This window comes from Mytilus edulis, chromosome 5 (genome assembly GCF_963676685.1).
Source record: "Mytilus edulis chromosome 5, xbMytEdul2.2, whole genome shotgun sequence".
Lineage (NCBI taxonomy): Eukaryota > Metazoa > Mollusca > Bivalvia > Mytilida > Mytilidae > Mytilus > Mytilus edulis.
The window spans coordinates 29,196,715-29,222,758 of NC_092348.1; the positions used below are offsets into that span (position 1 = coordinate 29,196,715).

The 26,044-nt window shown below is 32.0% G+C and overlaps 1 protein-coding gene across 15 annotated transcripts; it reads left to right on the forward strand.

The window, feature by feature from the left end:
• Positions 1–1,375: 1,375 nt before the first annotated feature.
• Positions 1,376–24,376, forward strand: LOC139523375 (serine/threonine-protein phosphatase 4 regulatory subunit 1-like). Of its 15 annotated transcripts, none has more exons than XM_071317318.1 (21): positions 1,376–1,447; positions 1,535–1,579; positions 4,316–4,427; positions 4,697–4,803; positions 6,335–6,477; positions 8,803–8,863; positions 9,532–9,617; positions 11,883–11,987; positions 12,556–12,621; positions 13,244–13,402; positions 13,895–14,013; positions 14,570–15,408; positions 15,953–16,089; positions 16,755–16,940; positions 17,794–17,955; positions 18,338–18,438; positions 18,742–18,862; positions 19,538–19,653; positions 20,447–20,607; positions 21,492–21,709; positions 22,443–24,376. In XM_071317318.1, the coding sequence occupies exons 1-20, from the start codon at positions 1,441–1,443 to the stop codon at positions 21,692–21,694; spliced, it is 3,036 nt and encodes a 1,011-aa protein (XP_071173419.1). In that variant the 5' UTR covers positions 1,376–1,440; the 3' UTR covers positions 21,695–21,709; positions 22,443–24,376. The 15 variants fall into 15 exon arrangements, with proteins under 15 accessions (XP_071173419.1, XP_071173420.1, XP_071173423.1 ...); XM_071317319.1 differs by having other exon boundaries at positions 14,570–15,396; XM_071317322.1 differs by having other exon boundaries at positions 14,570–15,396; positions 16,010–16,089.
• Positions 24,377–26,044: the final 1,668 nt, after the last annotated feature.

Sequence of the window (26,044 nt, forward strand, 5' to 3'; positions counted from 1 at the left end):
ACATGCAGGAAAATATAGATAGACCTATATTGAATTTGATCCGTTCATATATTATCTGTGCACATTTTATTGCTTTGTGCACAGGCACTTGGGTCATATAATGTCATATTGTAAGGTATATATAGGATCAATCTATCTTATGTCATTTCTTTGTTCTCGTAATATATATCAAGATTTAACGATTATAATTGTATAAATGTTAGGTACCAAAAAGTGAATTAATTAAAATACCGAACTCCTATGAAAATTCAAAACGGAAATTCGCTCATCAAATAGCAAAAACAAAAGCTCAAACCCATCAAACGAGTGGATAACAGCAGTCATTTCCCCCGGCGATTTTGTACGTGCATTTTCTATTGTAGAACAAAAGTTACATGGTTAATTAAATCTGGTTTTAAAGTTACTAAACCTCTCACTTGTATGACAGTCTTATAAAATTCCATTATATAGACAAGGATTTTTTTACACTTATGCCGCAATATAATGTCCAAATTAAAAAAAAATTGCCGAGCGTTGCTAGTCACTTTTTAGCTATATTCTGGTTTTTTTAAATCTCGATCGGCAAATGAAAATGAGGGCGTATGGTGTATATATCATACTTTTATATATTTGGTGCATGAATGATCTTATGCATACAATTATGGTCATTTGTCTTCATAAAGTTAACTGGATTTATGGATTTGTTGAGTGCCTCATATAATTTCGGACAACGAAAATATGACAACACAAACATATTTTTCAACTCAGGCCAAGTTTTATAAGAATTGATTTACTTAGGCCGAAACAATATAAAAACGGTCCAATTAAAAGTCCTGCGTTGAAAAAAGATACGTGACACCGAGAAAAAAAAAGTTAAGATCAGGCAAATAATAAAGAATAGAATGTTGGGAACCAATACACCCTTATTGGGGCCCCATATTAAGAAAATTAATGAATTATATATTGTGCTTTTAAAATACATTTCAAACGTTTTATACGAATGGAAATTGTCATAGTTTAGTCGAAATGGACGAAATTATATCTGTCAATTCATCTTTCCATGCATAAATCAATTGATGGAAATAAGCCCTAATTTCAAGTGCGGAAGCTTATCGGGCACTGACTGCCTAATCACACACAATGCCAAAGTCCTTTGTTTTCATTTTATTATTCAGATAAACGTTTAAACAATTATGTTTCAATCCATTATATGTAGTTATGAAAGACTCCAAGGACAATATTCACGATAATCTGTACCCAAAAACGTGTATAATTCCATATAAAATGATAATCAAATTGTGAATGTAGTTCGCCATTCATGCACATATATTACCGAACACGTTTACGACGGACATCGGAATCATCCGAACAACAAAAAATTCCCTAACCAATCAATCAGAAGAATTTTACAGTCATCGACCAATCAGCGATAGTTTTACAAAGTAGCGTGCTCCTTTCAACATGGCGGGTGAGTCCACCTCATTTAATAAACCCTGTTCTATTTACGAAATTTAAACTTTTCCGCCTTTACTGAAGTAATAATATTATTTTTCAGATATTGACTTTTATGGTGGAATAGGAGACGATAACGGTGAAGAAGGTAAGTTATGTTTACATCCACATTTTTGTCATTGTTTATCACTGCAGAGCACGGAGATGACAAAATGTCCCAAGTTCTGAGATTATGATATCCTTTCGCGTCCACTTTCAGTGTTCAACATTTTGAGGGCTTTATCAGTATGTCCGATGTATGAAATAATATTCCTTACAAAATATATAATGCAAAATTTCGTTTTATGTATTTGTTTTGACACGACACGTGTAGTTTAATTCGTAAATTCAAACATGACGCCAAGATTTGTAGAATCAATGATGCCATGATTGTGATCACGTGATCTGGGTTTCCCCCTAACCCCATGACCCAAGTTCCCGCGCACGATTCCCATTTGAATTTGGTGGCGTGTTTGTGAAGGCTCCGTAAGTATTTTAATTATTTTAGCTACCTGGAAAACAATCGAGTGCTATATTGCTAATTGAAATTGCTATTAAACTTAATGGCTTAGTCATGAATGAGTAATGACAATGCAGTGCGTCATTCTTGTTGAATAATGGTAAATAGGTCACGCTTCCAGTGAAATCTGTTGCCAAAATTTATCGTAATGGAGGGTAGCGAGAGCGCGCCAAAATTTTTTGGTTAAATTTTGACCAGAAAGTAAGTTTTGTTTTTAAAAAGATTTTTTTTTTCAAAGTTTAAAAGAACTATATGTCGGACTTGGATAGTTTCATGAACAAAGAAATTTCCATTGTTGCCATTTTTCCAATGTACAGGAAGCATTTTATAAAGTGGAAATTTGTGCAAAGCACGCTTGCAAGGCAATTTTGTTTAGACGAAATCCAGAGTACTCAATGTCGAAAAATTGTCTATATTTGACATGATGTTGATGTTACTTGTTGGTTTTTGTTTGTGTTGTGTAAATTGCTATTGTGTACTAAAATTAATTAACATGGCTTGACATTTTGTTGGTTGAAATTAAAAATTATTCCAATACACATACATGTACCTGAAATATACAGACAGTACCTAAGTATTTCTTTCTCTTCCCAAACATGCCCTCAGTTAAATTACTGTTAAAGTTATTGTTTTCCAAAATTTATTTGAAAATAGTGTGTTTTCTTGTGATGTCGACATATTTTTGGAAGACTACATAGTACAAATACACCACTGAACTGTACCAAGGTTGTGGAAGTTTGGCTGCCCCCCTAACATGTCAACCCCCACCACACAAATTCTATGTTTGAATGTTCCGAGTCAGGAGCCTGTAATTTAGTGGTTGTTTGTTGCTGTATATCATACATGTATTTGTATTAATTCATTTTTTTCAACGTAAATCAGGCTGCAAGTTTTCTTCTTTGAACTCTTTTTACATTTGTCGACTCATTCCAATTTCTTTAATGGTATGGGTTTTTTTCATTGCAATTTTAATTCAGCTCCTTGTTATTTAAGGGCAGAAAAATCAGACTTGAATTTCCTGAAGTGTATAGAACAAAGATTATAACCTCCCTTGTGCTTGATTTCTCCCATTGATAATTGTTTACTAAATTAACACAAGTACTAGTGAGTTCATTTCTTGGAACTAAAAGAAGGGTGACTCAACCCTCTTTCTGCCAGAGGAACACATATGTCCATGGTTCAATTTATGCAAGCTTCTCATCAATGCAGTATCTCTTTCAATTAAAAGACCGAAGATTAAACAGTGTTATGTTTTTCTCCAATGGGTCCCAAATGTAACGGTCATTATGTTGTGGCGTCATATATTGAATGATGTTGTTGTTTGGCATGTTATGTCACAGACGTCAGGCTGTCATATTTTCCGGAATATGAAATGCAACCTTGAAGAAAGGTTGGCAGCAAGAGGGTAAATAGAGGTGAATCCTGATCTTGATTACATTACACTTAATCCAGATGGTCTAAAAATGTATTACAATTTTAAATATCAAGCTCAAATTCAACAATAATTACATGTAAAGCACTGCAGCCATACTTGTAAACTCCTAATACTCCTGAAAAACGTTTGAAATTCAAGTGAATAAAAGAAAAGCAACCTCGATACAAATGCTATTGTTGTAAGTGATCAAACTGAAATGTACATAGAAGTGCAAAGTACTATATTTGTTGTATGGAAGAGTTTGTATTTGGATCTAGTGCCAAATAATTATGACTTTGATTTGTTTTTATTAACAAAATTCTGACATTACCATGGGATAAAATATAATTTATAATTGCTGCAACAAGTCTTCATAATAAAATTGACATGCTAGGGTCAGTGTTCCTTTGAAATATCTTATTTCATCATGGTAAACAGTCAATTTTGAAATGTTAAAAGAGTTTCTAGAAATTAAAGCCTTGTATCCGTAACGCTATTTATAATAAAGAGGGGAAAAAATTGGTAAAATTGACATGCTAGGGTCAGTGTTCCTTTGAAATATCTTATTTCATCATGGTAAACAGTCAATTTTGAAATGTTAAAAGAGTTTCTAGAAATTAAAGCCTTGTATCCGTAACGCTATTTATAATAAAGAGGGGAAAAAATGTTAAAGAATCGCATAAATATGACGCTAAAAGGCCCTTAGAACACTTAAGTTTATGGGTTATCATAGATTTTTTGGAAAATATTTGACACACAAAATTAACCATTGAGCACAAACAAATTTTAATAGAGGCACCTTAAAAGCCCTACTATCTCTCTGCCAATTTATTCTTGTGACCATTGTGAAATGAAGACTGCAGACATGGGATATTAAGCCATGCCATTTGAAATTATAATCTATATTCTAGGTTTTGGACTCGATGATGATTTGGATGGGGAAGATAATTACAACACAGATGATAAACTTTCACCTCTACAAAAATTGGAGAAATACATGCAAAGTGACAATGTCTACACAAGGTTAGTCGGTTGTTACAAATATTGATGCAAAAGAAAAGTTACTTTTTTTACACGATTTCTATATAAACCTTTGGACTGCAAAGTTTATTGTGTTTTGTAATCTGAAGGACATGTATTTTTCTTGTAATCTTATTTAACAAACATTTTTCTATTGAGTGTCCTTAAGTGGGTTCGTGAACAATTATTAGATTTCAATTAAATTGGTTGTATACAGAAATAGCAGAACTGAAGATTTCATGTTAAAAAATAAGTGCATTTTTGTTCTGTAGACAAATGGTTGCTCGTGGTATGTTGGATACAATTCGAGCAGTGGAAGATGAGGAAGAAGATTGCACACCTGTTTTGGAAGCTATGGTGAAATTATCGGAAGATTCAGGTATGTTATTTGTAAAATAAGAAACCATGCAAAATGAGCTTATTCTCATATTCATTTAGCTATCTTTTAGAATGAATAAATCATACACTGAATGTGACATTTTATGTACATTACTCTGATGTTTTAAACATTATTGTTGCTAGAATGTAAAATCCACAATGTATTGAATCAAAATCGTCTGGAAAAAGTTTTAAACATTTAAATCTGAATCAAGTAATTGAATAGGCTTTAAGATATCTAGTGATTTGAGAAAAATGAATAAATAAAAAAAGAAGGTAAAAGGGGTTAGGCAAAAAAAATATATGTCTGTTTCTTGCTTCTGACCGACCCTAGATTTTTTTTTAATTCCGGAAAAAAATCGTTTCTGATCCGTATCATACTATGCCCAAACAATAAAAGTTGCTGCTCCCAGCACAAATGTGCTACAATTAAGGTTTAAAAATGTTGGCACTAGGAGGAGAAGTCAATTAAAGCTTCTAAATAGAGATTTGCATACTTTTGGGTACAGGAACCCAACCAAACATGACATTGAACCAACTGCAGGGAGTGCAAAAAAGAAAAAACAAATAATTAAAACAAAAAAAAACCCCGACCTACCATCCCTGATTTATTTACCTTGGCAGTAGGAAACAGACATATATTTTTTTTTGGCCTTTGTTCAAACAATTTTAAGATTTTGTTGTTTACTTCTTACATCAGATGCTGAAATATTTTGATTTATTTTTCCCAGCATATTCTGTTTAAGAAATTGTTCAACTTAACCCTTTCACCGATTGCTGCCCAGACAGAAGCTACTCTGAGACGATGGCTTCCCTGGCTACTATTACTCAAGTGGGAGATCTTCATAATAGATGTCAATAAAAACTTGTTTGTAGTTATTTGCGTATTTATTTCATTCACTAACACCATGTTCACAGTTTTATTCATGTTTTAATAATTTTTTCTTCTTAAAATATTCAAATTTTCAAATTTTCGGCATTTTCTAGGTGAAATTTCAAAATTCTGCTCTTTGACCCCAAATCGTAATTTTTTAACCCAAAACGGCAAAATTTTGAAATTTTTTATGAGGCTGTACAAATTCCTCACACTGAACGATGTCCATCCCAAGTGTTTTGTACTTAAAGCAACATTTTATGTCAAAAAAGTATACTAGTTTGGCTTCAATTCTTCCATATTCTTTCAAAAAAAATGTTCCCTCATTTCAAATTCTCGTAAATTCCGTAAATTTCCTCTGATTTTGACACGGTTTTCAACAAACGGAAGCGTCATGTTTACACTTTCATCCGGGTATTCCATCAAAGAAAGATTACTCATGTTTGCACTGTTTTAAGCGGGAAACATAAAAGAGGTATTCCGATCCCGGTAAAACGGGACTCATCGTCAGCTGTCTGAAGCGTGAATCCCGGTAAACCGGGACTCATCGGCGAAAGGGTTAATTAAACTTTGCACTAAAAAAATATGAAAGCTTTTAAAAAGTCTACCAAATAAGAAAGATGATCATGTGTTTTAATACTGTTGTTTTTGTTTGTAGATCCCATTGTTAGGTCAGAGTTAATGGAACAGATACCACATTTAGCGATGTACTGTCAGGAAAATAAGGATTTGTTTCCAAACTCAGTATCTTTATACATTTTACCAATGGTGGTGCGATATTTAAATGACAGAAACAATCAAGTAAGTTTTTCTCCTTTTTAATTTTATACAACCGCAAAATTTTTTTGGTCGTATGACATTGGCATCGTCGTCTCAAAGACATTTGGTTTTTGCACTATAACTTTAGTACAAGTGAATAGAAATCTATGAAATTTAAACACAAGGTTTATGACCATAAAAGGAAGATTTGGATTGATTTTGGGAGTTTTGGTCCCAACAGTCTAGGAATTGGGGGCCAAAAAGGGTAGAAATGAAACTGTTTGATTTCATCAAAAAAGAATTATTGGGGTTCTTTGATATGCTGAATCTAAACATGTGCTTCGATTTTGGATATTGGACCATAATAGGTAAATGTACAATTCAAAAGTTTTAAGTTTAAGTTCTTAGACCACATTCATTCTGTGTCAGAAACCTGTTGTGTCAACTATTTAATCATAATCCAAGTTCAGAGCTGTATCAAGCTTAAATGTTGTGTCCATACTTGCCCCAACTGTTCAGGGTTCGACCTCTGCGGTCCTATAAAGCTGCGCCCTGCAGTGCATCTGCTTATATTTGTTAAATTAAAAGAACTTGTAAACAAAGTAATAAAAAACTTCATACAATAATCAATGCAACTGAAATCATAAAAATGTGAGTGCAATTATTTGTTTGTTAGTCTCCTACAAAAGAAGTTGAAGGGGACTTTAGGTTTGCACTCTGTCTTGTCTGTCCATCCATAGTCTAGCAAATCAGTTTTCCTCACTTTCTTCATGCTTGAAAATATTGATTTGAAATTGGGTATTATTGTTTTATCATGACAAGTTACAGATCAAGTTTGAATTGTGTTCAGGTCTGATAATTTTTTTGAGAGTTGTGGTCTTTGGACTTTGAAAATTCACTCAAATATTCAGTTTTTCACACTTTTGTATTGACATGCAATAATATCAGATTATTACATGGCATTTTTCATATCGCATGTATTGTCAGCCCTAGGTTCAATATCAGCCAAAGAGCCGCATGGCTCGAGGGCTGATAATACATGCGATATGAAAAATGACATGTTATGATCTTTTTATCATATGCTTCAACAGTAGAGAAAAATAACAGATTCATATATTGATCCTTTTACGTGGTTCCCGAAGTTTAAAGAGTAAAAAAGTTCACGGCCGTCGGACCCAAAATTTGATACATTCAATATGAAATCTTTCTATCATATGCCTCAACAGAGAGAGAAAAAAAAACCATTTTAATATGGACGAATCTACAAAAAAATAATTCAACAATACACATAATGATCATTGTTTGGAAAAGTCAACTTTTTAAAGAAACTTTCTAAATTATGTTTCAGAAAAACTCTAAAAAATGCATTTATTAAATAATTTGTTTGGTTTGGTTTTTTTTTTATTTTTTATTATTATTATTTTAAACAATATACTTTCCAGTATTCAAGTAATTGTTTTGTACACTACTTTGTAATGTTTTTCACTGAAGACGTAGCACTGAGGTGTATTTTCCGGAATTGGCCGAGTATTACCGGAATGCCATGTGATAACAATCGAAGCATGTGATAAACTTTTCATATCAGCCCGCTAAGCACCAATTAAAAAAATATGGAATTTACCTCAATTTAATGCCATTATCATACGGTAAAATTTATATGTTATTTAGTCTAAGTACATAGATGACAACCATTACGATTTTTCCGTAGTTTTTCCGATTTTGCAATAAAAACTATGCTATTACGGTCAAAGTCGAATAGTTACGGATTCCCAATCATCGACGTTCAATTTTGTAAAACGCGGATTTTTATCATTACTTTTCCGTCCTGGTCCAGTATTTAGGAAACGCCAATGTAATGCTTCCGGTTTCTCAGGAGTTATCAACCTATTGTTGGGTAACTAACTGACTTCCGAATAGGCAAACTTGCATTTTATTAAGTAGCTTTCCCCCTTTCTCTACTTCTCCTTGACAAAACAAAAATGTTTGAGTCGAGAACATCTGAACAATCAATGAACGGAATACATACTACAGACAACATGTTAAATGACAAATTTTAGTGTACATCACTTTGCAACCACTCGTCAGTAATTTTTATTGGTAAATGCACGTTTATGAATGATTACTGAAAACTTTTCAAAAATACGGAAAATTTGATAGTTTGTTACTGATTGTGTCAAAAGGGGGTTGGCATCTATGTAAGTATATGATAATATTAGAATGCCTATTATCTCTAAGGTAATCTGGTTTACAATGTGCAAATTATGCCAACCTGTATTACAAGACACCAGAATAAATGCAAACTAAAAGTAATTCAGTCTTGATTTATTTAGAAATGGTTTAAGATTGATTGTTTTTTCTTTCTTTCAGGTCAGAAAAACTAGTCAAGCAGCTTTACTTGTTCTTCTTGAACAAGAATTGATAAGTAAAGGTAAGAGCTTTCATGAAATTGGATTTTTTTTCCCATATTTTAATATTTCTCCGCCTATACCTGACTGTTGCAAAAAGAAAAGTTAGTGCATCTCTTAGGCCTAAAAAAAAAATCTGTTTCTGGTAACATCATTTTAAAAAATAGGGTCAGTAGGTCGGAATTCTTTTTTTTTTTTTTGATTTACATTGTAAACGAAATCGGGAAAATTATGGTTTTTCCAAGTCCGGGTCTGTAATTAGTTTTAAATAATAGAAGTGCAACCATTTGCAATGTTTTTTAAGCAACTGCTGTGCAAATTTCTTGAATTTTAAACCTATTTGAAATACCTTTTGACATTAATAAAATGTTTTACTGGCTTTTGTGGCAGTAGAAGCAAGTTAGATAAATTATGTTCAATGATTAACAGAAGTCTGTGTCAAAAACGGGTCGGTTGATACCTTTTTTTTTTTGGAAGATCCAATAAAAAAATTAGGGTCTGGGTTAAAAAAAAACCAGGGTCAGTCGGGTTACCAGAAACACAAGATTTTTCTTCTTCTCTGTCTTATTTATTGACTATTTAAAAAGACTAACATACATAATTACATACCAATGCCCAGCACTTGCTTCCTTTATGACAAAATTTTTAAGTTCTTGAAGCTAACTTCAAAAAGATATTTTGTTTATTGTAGCTGACATAGAAGAACAAGTAGTGAGTGTGATATTAGATCTAGCCAGTCCAGACAGTATGGATGATTACAGAACAGAAGCTGTAGCTGTAAGTTACTTTTGAGAAAATAGAATAATACCAATTATATTCATAGTACAGGATTATATATTTCAACTGACACAGCCTAAGTTGTTACCCTGTGTGAAAGACATGGGTAGTGAGATGTTTCATATAATTCACCTTACTACTCTGTCTTTTGCATAGCAGTGACTCCAGTCAACAAGCCAGTTTTAAAAGCCACTGAATGTTGGACAGGAACCAGTTAAATTATTGCTTTATGGACTTTTATGTTACAACTTCCAACATCTGAAAGAATGATATGGGAGAAATGTTACAACTTAATTGCCACATGAAAGAAGTATTCCTGTGTTGTAATTAATATTGTGTATAATATGCTCCTGTTAGGCAGTTTTCTGCGGCCGAGTTTTCTTGAATAAACTATATATCTTATAGCATATAGCATGTTTTATATAATATTGATTTTTTGCTGTATTCAAGAAATGCAAGTATTTGGGAAGCCACAGCAGTCAGCTATAATTAATTTGAATATTTACTTTTTTTTCAGGTTAAGATTTGTACAGAGCTGATGACTGTCAATGCTGGATGTTATAGCTTTTACCTATCACAGCCAGCTTTGATGAGCCTTCTGATCTGAAATACCTTCTTAAATTAATTCATTAGTTTTTCTTTACAATAGGGTTGCTGCAAACATTTCTTTGGTAAACCAGAGAAACACAAATATTATCAGAAGTAGGCAGATTTTACTCAATGTATTAGTGATGGAGGAAAAGTATGCATAGGTACTGGCCAAGATGCTGTGATGCATTGATAATAAGTTGTATCACAGCCTGCTTGGATCAGTATTTCTCATACACATTACCTGTACAGGATGTCTTGAAGCTCTAATTTAATTAATTAATTTGACAGGTAGCTGATTGTAATTAGGATCTACCTGAATCATGCTCCAAGTCATGTGTCTTTAATTGTTGCAGGAGTAATACTCATTAAGAAGATTTGCTCAAATTAATGAAAGTATTTACAATTGCTATAAATATTGAAGTGAATATGAAATTATCATTCATAACCTGTTGATCCATAATATATGTACAGAAATAGCATTTAGTCTTTGTATGACAAGAATACCATTGAACAATGAAAGAGAATGAGAGATCCATGAAACGGAAGAGGTAATTTGCCACCTTGACCCATCAGAGTGACTGTGAAATGTTGGTAAATTTCATATCACAGCCAGCTTTGATGAGCTCAGTGTGAAAATTCAATCAACACCAATTATCCAGCCTTGCATTAGTCCCAGAGGAAGGTACTCTGAAGATTGAAAGAAGACACATCTTTCTGATTGTGAAACATTTATTTATGTTTTTGTTGATATATCCATCCTAAATGTGCATCAAAGTGGTTGTGAAATGTATTGGTTCTCATATCACAGCCAGCTTTGATGAGCTTTTAGTATGAAATTTTGAAAGCAAAAGGTGAAAACAATCAAAATCTTTGTACATTATACCATATCTCATTTAAACAATAATTTTATTTATTTCAGATAGAAAATGCATGTAAAAAGTTGTCAAAGTGGCTGTGATGTGTGACATTCTTCATATCACAGCCTGCTTTGATGAGCTTTTTAATGCAGTAAGCCTCTAATAATCTTTATTTCAGCTTTATTTCTTGTTCAAGAAAATGCTGTTTTCAAGACGTCAAAGTTGTTGTGATGTGTTCCAAACTATCATATCACAGCCAGCTTTGATGAGCTTGAAACAGTGAAAATCTTCTATTTTCAGATGAGTTTATATTCATAATTTTGGAAAAAAATCTATTGCAAATATTTTATTATGTTGTGTTTTATTTTAAACATCTTTCTATTCAAAGAAACATTAAGATTCTAAATATGTATTTCTGTAAAAACTTTTACTTCATTTTTCAGTCTACAACAGATGGTATTAAAGATATTAATTATGATGTGTTTTTTGTTTTTTTTTGCATTTTAGAATATGAATATGATCAAAATAGACTGAAAGAGGTCATCTTGATGTCAAAGTGGTTGTGAAATGTTGTTTAACTTTCATATCACAGCCAGCTTTGATGACAAGAAATCCTTAACACCTGCCATGATTTTTCTACATTGGAAAATTGCTAAGCTAAAATGAAATCTCATATGTATAAAATTTTGCCAATATGAATAGAATTAAAATTTTAATGACATGTTGAATCTATATTTATACATTTGTATTTTGTTCAAAACTTTTAACTCATTGAGGTGAATGCACATTTAAATATTGGTTATGTATTATATTTTAGTTAATGAGTAAAATGTCCCAGTTGCTAGGAAGAGACATGACAGAAAGATTATTCTTGTCCAGATTCTGTGAGATGTGTACAGACCCTTTATTTCATGTTAGAAAGGTAGCTACCTTGTTCTTATATTTATGTTGAAGATAATTTTATTTATTGTTTTTTTTTAAGAAAATCTCAATGTACTAACTTTTTCAGTTATCAATACACATATTTTTACGAAGAAAGCAGTGAAGTTATAATTACTAAGGGTAAGATACTGGATTGATCAAACTGGTACACTGTGTTGTTGCCAAGCATTCATATGAGAGTGTCTAGATAAATAATCTTTAAACACAAAACAAGAGGAAAATAAACATTTGACTTTTTAGTTTTGCAGAGTTGCTCAAAACTGTTTAAAAATTAAAAAGATGGCACTGAATGCTTATGAATTTGATGATTACTGCATGACTAAGATCTGAGAGATTTAGAATGTACAACTCTCAAAATAATGAATATTGAATTCTCAGCTTCATTTTTCATGGCAAATTTTCAATTTCTCCAGTGGTCATACCTGGATATTAATGAAGCAATAATCAATATAAAAAAAATCTGCAAAGAAAACCTTAACATGTTACTAAAAAGTTAGTTTGTATCATATCACATTGAAGTTACGTTGAAGTAAATCTTGTTGTCACAGGTGTGTGCTGCTAACTTTGGAGACTTCTGTACTGTAGTAGGACAGGACAATACAGAAAGAGAATTGGTAAGATAATTTGGGACAGCTTTTGAATGTTACTATTCCAACTAATCATGGTCTTTATTTTTTTCAAGCAAAATTCAAAGGCTATGTTTTAAGAAACAAATTGCAGCAACTCAACATATACCACAGAAAGTTCCATTAGAAAAAGGGGAAACCATTCAAACTTCAAGATTTAAAATTTAGGTTTATTATTTTCAATATATTGTTTAAACCTATCTTCTCTCCTTGTACAACTTGTGCTCTCGCTCTACCAGAATGATACTATGATAATCAAATCTTATTAAATTCTACGACTGTCAGATGATTTGCATGTTTGTAATGTTTATTTTATTGAATTGCAGATTGTAATCTTTTATTGCATGACAAAAATAAAAATAAATATTTGTTTTATTATAATGCATGATTGTGCACAGGGTTTCTTGATATTTTGTTTTAAAAAAAATGTTTCCATATTTAAAGTTGTCCATTCCTTTCAACTGTCGCTGATCCTACAATAACACTTGAAAAGCTCCAGGAACAAATAGATTACACTGAGTAATGCCTAGACATGTAAGAATTATGATCTGATCTTAGTTTTAATTTTGAATGGATTACAAAATGTTTACCAAATTTAAATGCCTTTCAGTTGCCAAAATTTTATTACTTGTGTGAAGATGGAGTTTGGGGAGTGAGGAAAGCATGTGCAGAATGTTTTATGGCAGTTTCCTGTTCATGTTCACTTGACGTCCGACGGGGAGAGTTGTCTAACTTGTTTGTTAATCTTTTATGTGATTTATCAAGATGGGTAAGTGCTTTAGAATCAGCCAAAGTAGGAGTTGTGGCTGATAACATTATTTTTTTTTAATGAAGTAAATATATGCCATCTTGGAGGTAAATATCCCACAAGTTTTAAGAATATGGGATACATATTATGTTGAAATGTTTATACATGTTTATGGTCTTTAAGTGTTGTTTGTTATGTCAGTCTTGAACTTCACACAGAGGAATTCATTGGAGTGTCTACTGATTTCAGTTTTAAAATCTTTAAAACAGTAGTATAGAATCTAATGGTAAAATGATGTCAACAGCTGCAAAATGTGAGCAGATGAAGCATTAAATGACCTTAAAGTGAATTTTTAAATAAAGAAGTCGAGTTACTTTATGAGATGTTAATCAGTTTGGAGAAAGCTGATACTACTATACATTCTGACAAGATTAAAAAAAATGACAGCTCCGAAGTTTAAACAAAAAATTAGTTGAGTTCTATGATTTACCAAATTATGTATACTTGTTTTAGGTGAGAATGGCAGCATTTCAACAGCTAGGGCCATTCATTTCAACCTTTGCTGATTCTGAACTTACTGGACTATTTGTAAATGAAGAAGGTGTCCTGATAGTTAAGAATCCAGAAAGTTTGTAAGTTATCATACCTGAAAAAGAAATCAAATGACTTTCTAAATTAGTCAACTGTTTCATCAATACCAAAATTAGTATGAAAAGAAAAGTTCCCATATAATGTCAAATTTGTTAACAATTGATAACTGGTTATTTGTTGCAACAGAGATAAATAACATAAATGAAGGAGTAATTTTCTCGTTAAGATTTTAAAGTATCACATGAAATGAGCATTTAGGGGCCCTTTATAGCTTGTTGTTCGGTGTGAGCCAAGGCTCCCTGTTGAATGCCGTACATTGACCTATAATGGTTTACTTTTTTTAAATTGTTATTTTGGATGGAGGGTTGTCTCATTGGCACTCGCACCATATCTTCCTATATCTATGATTTATAAATCTGGATGAAGTGTAGGCATGGTTCACAATTATACAGAACAGATGATTGAGACATTGGGTAAACATTATTTTAAATTTGTCTAAATGAAGTTGTATAGGTTCTATTCAGTTTCACTTAAATTTTGTTTTTTAGTTTCGTCTAAATAAATTGCAGAATTTAAAAAAAAATATATGTATTGCAGAGAAATTTTAAGAGATTTAGAAGAAAGAATACGAGAAAAAGAAGAATTTGTTGAAGATGTTAGAATGTTTGAAAGAGAAAAACAAAGAGCTCAAGAAGGCTTATGTGATTCAAGTGATAATTTGGAAACAATGGACATATCAGATAGTAACAATCCTAATGATGTTCTTGTTTCTTCGGATGACAGTCTGTCAGCCGAAGAAAAAAGAGCTCATAATTACGAAACTTCTAGTACTGAAAATACAATTAAAACAGAACAAAGTTCAGATTCTAGCATATCAAATGACAGTTCAGTAGCTCAATGTGATAATACGACGACAGACCAAGAAAATACCTGTGATATAAAAGAGCCTGTCTCAGACTCTCCAGTATGTGCCAGTAGTAGTGATCTTTCAAATAACAATATAGAAAGAACTAGTGTAGATAGTGATAGTAGTAGCCAATTAACATGTGATACAAGTAAACCAGAGGTGCAAGACAGCCCACAAGAGGAAGATTTTAACTCGTTTAATTATTGGAGGGCACCATTGCCTGAGGTAGACTTGACCCTTTCTGAGGAACACAAAGCTGATGACAATCAACTTAGTGTTTATGCCAGGGGATACGATACCGTCACATTAGAGGATATAGCCTTGAATGATGTCGAAAAGAATAATGTCAAAAATTTAAATTCTGACAATGAAGTGCTTGATGAAGGCCAGCAAATAATGACTGCTAATGTTTGTACTTTGAATGAAGTTTCAGAAACCGTAGACAATATTGGTACCACACATGTCATTGGAGATCAACTGAAGGAATTATCCCTTCAGAATGAAAACAATGTACATGGTTTGTATTATGGTAATTATTATTTTATATCCTTTGTTTGCTTTGTCAAATAACTTTCATCTGCATATTGTTTGCATTCATTTTAACTAGTAACGGACTCCATATACTGAACAAAAGAGTTAACAGTGTGTACCTGTATGTAAAATCTTACTAATACTTCAAAATAATCAATATATCGAAGGAATATCACACTTTAACTGTTTCTCCTTTTCAAGAATTTCTTAAGTTTTTCAATGAAGAATTAAGAGCTTTTTTTTTCAAGAAAGATCAAGTAGGTCCCTTACATGAACTTGTGGGGGATTCTTCAATAATGAATCTAAAACTAACATAATGCATGACTTAAAAATTTACCTTTTGTTGCAGATAAAATTTTAAATAGAAATGTTTAAAGCTACATTTGATCATTGATTCAAAAATTACACCAATGTGCATGCGCAACTATATTTTGCTTATAGACGTAACATGCAATGTTATTTCAATAATTTTGTCTTGATAATGGGGAATGATTTCACTCCGTGAAAGGCTGTCTCCCTTCAGTTCCTACCTATTCTTCCAGATGATATCCTTGGCTATATTGACAGTGATCTATTGCTGTCTTTAATGCCTCTTGCAGATTTAAGCGGTACCAGCCTTGAGTTCATTGATGCTGAAAGTCCAGAACATATCGACGAGGCTGCATTAGCTCAGCAGCAGGTATGTATAAAAAGTGATTGAAAAATCATAAAACATAAAGGCTATTGTTGAAGGTTAAATCACAAAGGCTATTGTTAAAGGTTAAATTACATAAAGGTTATTGTTGAAGGTTAAATCACAGAAAGGCTATTGTTGAAGGTTAAATCACAAAAAGGCTTCAGTTGAAGGTTTTCATACATGTACTTTTTAAAGATTTCTGTCCTCCTTTCGATATATTGACTTGATTCCAACTGATGAAGAAACAATTACAAAAGTTGTTTAGAACTTTGCTTTCAAACAATAAATCTAAAATTTATAAGCACTGGGGTCTGTTCAGTGAGTCTCAAAATCATTGATGGTGGGACCAGATCAAATGTAAGGTATCTAGTAGGAAAACACCAAGCAAATTATTTTATGAAGTTAATTTTGTAAACCAAAGAAAAATTAATGAAATTTAAAGTTAAATTATGGTGGTTTAAGGTATCAAACACTGAAGGGCAATTTTTTGTTCAAGGTAGTTTTAGATGAAGTTGAAACTTAGTACACATGTTCTCAATGATATGACGGGGAAAGTTTTTCCATCAACAAAAATTTAACTTTAAGTAAATTTCGGGGCCAATTGTATCAGAGTTGAGATTTAAGGTTGAAGCCAAAAATAATCTATTATTGACCAACACTTTTTGTAGGACATTGTACCTCAGAGTTTATTAGAAAGTTACTTGGGAATGGCAGATCCATCTAGAGCACAGACTGTAGATACAGAAATAACCCGACATTGTGCATACAATCTTCCAGCTGTAGCGTACACTTTAGGAAGGAAAAATTGGAACTGTATAAAACTGTTGTATGAAACATTGGCATCAGATATGCAGGTGAGATAGTCATACTTAATGAGCAAAGATTGAAGAATGAATACATGTCTTTTGTGCTTTTAGTATTAAATTTACCAGTGTCCGCAGCTACATTAGTTTGCCTTGACCTATTTCCATGAAACTTAGGGCTATTCCAGAAGATAATGTATGGGGGGGTTGGAAGGCACATTATATTAATAATACATGGGTGATGGGTATCCGAGCAACTTTTCACACTATAATGCACTATAATTCTCAAATACAATTGTCTGGGTGGCGGGTGCTGACAAAAACTGCCTTCCAACACCCCCATACATTTTTTTCTGGAATAGCCCTTATGCAAAATACTTATAATCACAAAATACAGATAAAGTTAGAATTTTATTGGTTACACTTCACCATTGTAGAGTTATGCACCTTTGTAGCATTGCTGAATTTTTGCTTCTGTTCTCAAACTTTGGTTTGCCTCGACCAAATGTTAAGACATCTTAACACAATGCTTATTACCATAAATAACAGACCACGTTGGAATTCTGCTAGTGTCACTATTTCTGTTCTGAGTTATGTCCCTTTACAATTGGAAAAATTGAAGAAATTTTTGGTTTCAGATTTCTAACTGAAGTTTGCCTCTACCAGAAGTTACAAATGTTTAAACTTGCACACAATATTTATTACCACAAAACTCTAAATGAATATACATTTAGGTAGCACAACTTTTACTGGTCTTCAGTTTAGTCCTTTATAACTATATGATATGCAAGCAAGGGCATCAATCATCTGTGTCCATTCCCCCTTTATTTCAATCGTATTTGTTATAGGTTCTTGTGGTGTAGGTTTTTTTACCCACGGTTAAATAAATCTTTTGTTTTTACAGTGGAAAGTTAGGAGAACATTAGCATTTTCGATCCATGAAATGGCGATAATTCTTGGTTCTGAAATTACACATCATGACTTGGTACCAGTATTTGATGGATTTCTGAAAGATTTAGATGAAGTCAGGATAGGAGTTTTAAGACATTTTTCAGATTTTTTAAGGGTATGTATGACGTCTTTCTTATAATTGCTTAAAACATTTACAAGAAATTATGCACTTTAATTTAAATTTGTTGAATGGTGTTTATTTTAGACAAATAGCCTTAACAAATGTATAAAAACCTAATTCAAATTTGATGCATGCCAAGGTTTAAGAAAAAGTGCTTGTCAGCCATTTCTGTCTTATTTTTTTATGAGGAAAATGATATTTGTTCTCAATAATTTCGTACAAGTAGTTATGTCAGATCTTGGGCTAAAAAAAAGCATGCATATTGACTTAATGAAAATATACAAAAAAGTTAAAGCCCATACTGTGTAAAATATTATTCCCTTTTAAATTTTTTATCAGACAAATGATTATTTATTTCAATGGTGTTTTCTTTCAGTTGTTGACACAAGAAACGAGGAAACAGTATTTGAGTAAAATGGATAGTTTCATGAGCCTCGACAATCATAAAAACTGGAGATTTAGATTTGAATTAGCAGAGTAAGTTCAATCATGTCAAGAACAACAGAATACTATGAATTTGAACAGATTTGTAAATAAAATGCATCTGGAAATTGCTAATGGTTGCACTCAATCATAATAATTCTTTATGACTTATTTTTCACAGAAAATTGTAACTAGTTTTCTATTTGAATTGCCAGAATGTTTTCACAAGTTTTGATGATCAGCGAACTTTTTTGTCACATTTCATGAAAAAAAACTTGGTCGTGCAACCGGTGTTCACATGTTTTACTGAATATTTGAGAAGGTCAGAAAACCAACATTGCTATGTTTGTATTGCAGGCAGTTGATTTCCATCACAGAATTGTTTAGTGCTACAGAAGTTAGTCAATATGTTCTGCCTTTAGGCTTAGCTTTATGTGAAGACAGGGTGTCTGAAGTCCGCAGGATGGCTTTTAGCTTGGTATGTGTAAACCTTTATTTTTCAGTAACTATATACTTCTATTGCTTAGGTGCCAACCATGACTATTTTAGTCTAGCCTCTGACAAAATTCTCTGATAGAGATTCTATTGCTTTTTTGGGGGAAAGGCAGAGAATGTGTCAACACTAATGCAGTATGATTCTAAATTACAATTGACTGGATTGTGGATGCTAAAACAAACTGCCTTTACATTGTTACTGTGACTCTGTCCATCATATAGTTTCCTTGAATTTTCTGCCAACAGGCAAGACATATATTGTTATCAATAGTTATGATTTGAGGATGAAAATGTATTTGTAAATTCAACCGTTCCGTCCATAATAATGGAGGTTGTATCTTGCTTGCTCATAAACTGCAACCATCAGTTCTAGTTATAAATTATTCCTCATCTGTCCATCAGTAACACATTTATATGTCCTACTACTCTACAACTACAAATATCTTTTCTTTTGGTACCAAGCTTCATATTGGCTACCATGTGACTTGGTCTATTGATCTGTCACTTGACAACATACTAGTGATCAGTATTTAAATCAATCCTGTAGTCTGAAATACTTTGGGGTAGTAAGGAAAATTGATTAGATTGTAACAAATATGCTAAATGAATAGAATTATAGTTTTGTTAGTAATATTGCGTTGTTTCTTTTTCTTTACAGATGAGTGTTATAATGAGAAAATTGTCAACAGATGATGATGATAAACTTATGGAAGGATTACTGAACCAGTTAGTCAATTTGTTTGCCAAGAGCAATAAATGGTTGGGTAGACAAATGTAAGTGTTTCTAGTATATATATATAAACATCAACCCAACAATGCTAGATGTGCTTTCGCAAATTTTTTGTTCTTCCCTCACCGGGATTCGAACCCATGCTACTGAGATATAGTGACATCAAATCGCCTGCACTGTAGCCGTCCCGCTAGACCACACGACCACCTGGGCTTCATTATGAAGCTTTTGGTGGCCAGGTGTTACCTTTCCATGTCAGTTTTAATCGAGCGTTGTACTACAGTACATGATATATAAGGCATGGAGATGGTATTTTTACAGGTCGGCTAAATTATCTATAGTAAAGGATCCTACAAATTAATGTAAGATACAGTCACAGAAAATAATTATATTTATAAGTATGTCTGAGTCTGAGCCAGTGACAATTCTACATCAGATTTATCCATCAGATCAAATATATATTTATAAAAAAAAACACGTTTGAGAGTGGGGGTTATTAATGCAATCAGAACCCATATCTATAATCCGATATTTAAGTTTCAAAACAATTGTGTATGTGTATGATGCTCCTTGTAAAGAAAATAATTAAGTTGTGCAAGTTGCACACACAAAAAAATCCTCTGTATAAGGCATGTTATAAAACCAGTTATCTTCCTTAATTCAATTAATCATTTCCTTGATGCACTTGTGTCAATGCTATGTTAAGACAGTTATATATATCTGGTTCCTTTCACAAGTTTAAGAGAAAAGAAAATCTCTAGAAGAGTTAATTTTTCAGCAAAAGAAAATAGATTCTGAAAAAAATCACTAAATTGTTCAAATCTTGTACCATTTTAGCTTTGCTCAGCTGACACAAGCCATCATAGATTATAATGCAGTTCCACTCAATAGACTTGTAACCATAATACTCCCTGGATTGTTTGCATTGAGTACAGATAGTGTGCCAAATGTCAGGATATCTGTTGCCAAAGCATTGTCCCAGTCGTTGATGAATAAAGGTTAGTTGTAAAAATTAAAAAGTATGAAATTGTTTATTCTCAGTGGCTGAGTGGTCGAAATAGTTACTACTGTAATCACTAGCCAGTCAACACTGAGGTTATGAGTTTGAACCCGGCTCATGCAGGTGCACTCGACTCCAATCTTAATTGACTTGGATTGTCAGTATTTAAGGTCAGGTTTTTTCCAGGCACTATGGCTTCTTCCACCGATATACACTGGCTGCAACGATTTAGCCTATATGCCGTACTTTAAAGTGGCGTTGAAACACACCTAAATCAAGTTTATTAAAAATTGGTTGTTATCTTACCTCAGACGTTTGACAAAATTAACACTGAGGCAGGATTGGTTAGGTGATGCCAACATAATTGATAGTTTGGGGATTAAGTCAGTTTTCTGGAACCTCATGTGTACATTGGCAAATCTCATTTCATTATTTGGCCTCGGTCATTGTTTTATGCATTCATAACTTGACCCTTTTAGAATTAAAACTATCAAAGGATATACTAAACCGCTAGCTTATTGAAGGTTGTAAACATTTTTTTACTAAAATAGTATTAAAATGTATGTTTAAAAAATTGACTTGCAAAGAAATTATTGGTTTTAAAAAAAAAGTTTTTAATGAATAGTCCGTCGGAAGGGGAAAATAAATGGCTGACCTGTGTTAAGAGAGAGCCATATCTCTTGCACGTTAGAGACACCCTTGTAGATTTCGAAAAAGAGTTAGGCTAATGCCGCTACAAGGCAGCACTCGCATCTATAAATAAATATGTTTAAACTAATGAAGAGAAAGGAGTTGAATAGAATTTGTTCTTGAAAGTGAATACAAAACAGTATAGAAATTTTATGAATTAGAAGGTATTTCATCAAGTCATTTCAATTGTAGGTTTCTTCTTTACCGAAAAAAATCCATGTTGTGAAGAATTGAAAAAAGTCATAGAACAATTACAAAATGACCAAGACCGTGATGTTCGATATTTCTCTAGTCCAGTGTCGGAGACCACATATGAGGAGGAAGACCTTGAAGAACAAGAACATGAACCTCTGTCTGAGGAAGACAAGGTCAAGAATAAATATATGTCCGTTTAGGGAAACTAAACAAGGGTAGGTATTCACTGTCTTAGATTTATTAGGATTTAGAAATAATGTTCAGAATAATTGAGAATACATGTCACAAAAGCTTTAAAAAGGAAGTTATTATAAAGGGCCATGTTTCTGGTCAGATTAGTTTAGCAAAGAAGCCATTGTCACTACAACTTTAAATGTTTGACTCGTTTCGAGTTTATTTTTCACAATTGGTATTTACTTATTTGTTTTGTCTATACATTAATAAAACATACTGTATTGCATCACACTCAGTACAAAAATGCAAATTAAGAGCTATTTTCCTTATGCATGTAATTAAAACTTTGATCGGCTTTCTTGCTTTGTTGGTGTAAACGTTTTCTCAAGCATTGTATTTAAAAATTGACATCTGCATTCAAGCGATTAGCAGTCTAAAATTAATTTCCGTCCTCGGACTTCAGTTTGCCTCTTATATGTTTTGAAACATGTACACAATATTGATAACAACAAAACACTGATCTAGTTTAGGTTTGTTTCGCATCACTTAGATTTGCCTCGTAATCATGTCCCTTTAAAACATTGTATGTAAGCAGGTGCATCATCTGTGTCTGTGGGATACAATCTCCATTTAATCGTTCTTCGTTGAATGTGTTTTGTGGTAGTGCAAATAACATAGAGTACAGAAAGTTTTTTGGGGGTTATATATTTTCTTTCATTTTGATGTACAACACGTTTAATTGTTAAAATTTGAATTATTTGTCTTATTTTTCAGTTACTACTGAGACATGGGAAGATTATTTGAAGTGCTCAGGGACTGGAGTTTGTTATGCAATAACCTTTCCATGAAAGGAGCAAATCAAGAGTGATCAAAACTTATTTGTTAAACAAAAATACTGAATCATGAAATGTTTTATAATGACTTTAATATTTATTAACAGAGGATTTTATTTATTGAATTGTTTTATTTTTAGGGAGATCTGTTATGAAAGCTGTGATTTTATGATATGGTATTTCTTTTTATATGCAGATTTTTTGTTATGTGATATTTTATCTGCCATAATACTGTGATGATCACAGTGTTCCAATATATTGTTAATTTGAGTAGGATTTCCATCCAATGTGTCATGTTGATGCTGATCATGTATTAATACTTAAGTTAACTTGTACTTTCTGTAAACCAAACTAATTTTGGGAATATTTTTAACTTCAATCTATTAATACATCAATGAAATTAGAACATTTAGCAAATGAAGCCATGAAGTTGAATAGAAACGATTAAACATGAAATAAAGTATCTCGTTAAAAATAAGTTGGTTTACAGTATTATCTATAATAGATGGGGAAATATTTTTAAAAAAAAGATGAATTTTTGTAAGTGCTAAGGAAGGAATGTATCTTGCCAAGTTCTGTGATTAGTTAGATGGTAGACAGTGTAATATTAATATTATAATAGAGATTACTTCAATATTATGTGGTTTGGACATTATAAAATTGTTAACCAAGGGAAATAAGTTTAAATATTGTTAAATCATTTACTGGTTTGGGTAAGGGAGGTGGTTTAAGTGAAGTTGTTCAGTACTATATTTATACATATACATAAAATAAGTTGAGAACATTTTTGTTCAGTTTTATTGTTTGTGATCAAAAGCTATTAACACTTGTGTGTTGTTTACTCACATGTTAAAATATGCACTTGTGTACGATGGATAAAAGAATAACCAGTTAATCCATGAAAATTCATATGATTTCCACATATATTTAAGTACGTAACATGTTGATATATAAGTTTTAGTAATGAGATTTGTGTTGACTTCCTTTGATTGGTTTTTAATTACCCCTTTGGTATTTTCTTCCTTTTTTATAGTGTTCAAAAATGTCTATTCAATTACAGTTTTTCTAGAAGATGTCCTTTTAAAATGTTAATCATGCTTTTATATTTATAAGATTCGCATGGCTCAGTTCATTTGAAGAATCCAACAATTATGGTAAATTGGTCTGAATAGATGTAAGAAAATTTTATACTATTCTTCATCTTGTTTTAATTAATACATCATACATGTAGCTTATTTTTATTACTCGCTTTCAAATTATTTTCTTCTTGAATGGAGTCAATAATAAGTATTAAGATACTTGTAATTAATTTCCTTTTATTTATACATTTTAATTTTAGGTGGATATTATTTTAGCATGACAAATATAAATTTTACATAAAGGAATAATCCATTCTATTAAAGGTATGTCTTAGAATAATGATGATTGTGCGATATTCACAAATTTCATACATGACAAATAATTTATTGTTTCTTCTTGGTAATCTTCATTTAATAGTTTTTGCACATGCTATTGTATGACATGAAATCCTCAAAAATTTGGTGCAATTTTTCTTTTTGTATTTTTTAATAACTTCAAAGAAAATTTTAGCTTTCATTCATGAATATGTATAGTACAATTCCTTGTAAGGTTTCAAAGCAAGTTTCTCATACTTCAAAAAACAGTCTGTCTATGATGTGCAGTAAACCGTCTATCTCCAACGAACTAAATGGGCAAACAACATTATAGATATTTATTTAAAGATGATATTTTTACTAGCACGCATGAAAAGGCAGGGTAGTAAAACGATTATATAAATTAGGACCAATTGTTATGCAGTTTGTATTTATATTGAAACAAATTATTTGAAATAAAAAAAATGATATGAAATTGAAATTTGATTTGTCATTTTTTGTGTGGAAGGCAGGTTTATTTTATATAACTTCAACAGAAGTAAGTTATTTACTATACATATATTTGGAAGGGTTGGTCTAAAACCATTTTGAAAAAGAAAAAATCAATTCCATTTTAATTTTATTTATAAACTGAAATATATCCTTTGGTATTAGTAGTATAGTTAAAATAATATGAAAATTATCTAAATTACAAGTACACAAAAACTTCTTTAAACGGAAACAAAGCTATTTGGTGTTGTGAAAGGACGGCCTTTTGAATGTACTTTCTGTGTATATAGTAGATGTCGAAAGTACTAGAAACTACATAGGATAAACCTTTGGATGCTCATGGCCTGTTGCCAAATAGTGAAACTTAAACACAATAGTCTCTTATATCTGCAAAATCACTTCAAAACGGGAATTCAGATAGATATTTACACTCAAATAAAGTGTCTTCTAGCAAGAATGAAAAATAACAAAATTTCCTTTGATATTACTTTTTCCATTCATATCAAAGTCATTAATGGAATAAGAGACATCAATATCTCTGCACATTCTAAAAGTTTGATATAAGAATAATGCCTCAAAATGAAGAAAGAAAACATTGGATGAAGGAATACATTACAGGATATAAAGGAAGTCAAAACACAAGAAAAACATTACCTAGAAGTATCATGAGGGAAATGTGCGTCTGCAACCTTTTATCATGTCCAAATAAAATGCAGCCATCTTGGAGAAGAAAAAAAGAATACATATACCATTAAGTACCAGATTTTATACTGGGGAACTACAACGATAACTCGTAATTTGTTTTGATTCAAAAAATTTAAACCCGATATTTATATGATTGCAAAATTTGTGCAGCCCTTCAATGGTGTGACGTCTGAAGACGTTTGCTTTCCAGGCAATATAGGTGGAGTTCAAGCGCAAAGATCTCTACAAAATTGTAGCATCTTCATAACCGGATTTGATCAAAGCAGAAAGATGTATGATTGACATTTATAAACCAAATTATCCGTTCAACTGACAAAATCATGATAACCAAAACATTTATATATATAAAATGTATGTGCAAATATTTTAATATGTTAAAAAAAAAATACAATATAAGAGCTTCAAATGTCATTTGTTTTTATACAACCGCAAAAAAAATATTGCGGCCGTATATAGGTATCACGTCGTCCGAAGACATTTGGTTTCAGGAAAATAACTTTAATAGTGTAGGTATGTAGAAATCTACGAAATTTAAGCACAAGGTTTATACCGGTAACCACAAAAGGAAGTTTGGGATTGATTTTGGGGATTATGGTCCTAACAGATTAGCAAAAAGGGGCCCAAATAAGCATTTTTCTAGTTTCCCAAACAATAACATGTGGAACGGTTTCTGGATCTACCTTAAATTATCCCACAAAGGGATGGTTAGGATTGGCTTTGGGGGTTATGGCTCAAACCGTTTAGAATAAGGGGCAAACAAAGGAGATAACAAAGGTTTCCTGGTTAATGGACAATTATTTAAAACGGTGTTATATTTGGATTACATCTCTTACACTGCTTTTTATACGACCACCAAATTTTTGCGGTTGTATATTGGTATCACGTCGTTGTCTGAAGACGGATGATTTCGGGATAATAACTTTAGTATTAGTAAATAGAAATCAATAAAATTTAA

Excerpts from the sequence above, each read along its gene's own strand:
- LOC139523375 (XM_071317318.1), top strand. Across the intron at positions 17,956-18,337 it reads ATTTTTCAGATTTTTTAAGG|TTGTTGACACAAGAAACGAG; the intron begins GTATGTATGACG and ends GTTTTCTTTCAG. Across the intron at positions 20,608-21,491 it reads CCAGTCGTTGATGAATAAAG|GTTTCTTCTTTACCGAAAAA; the intron begins GTTAGTTGTAAA and ends TTTCAATTGTAG.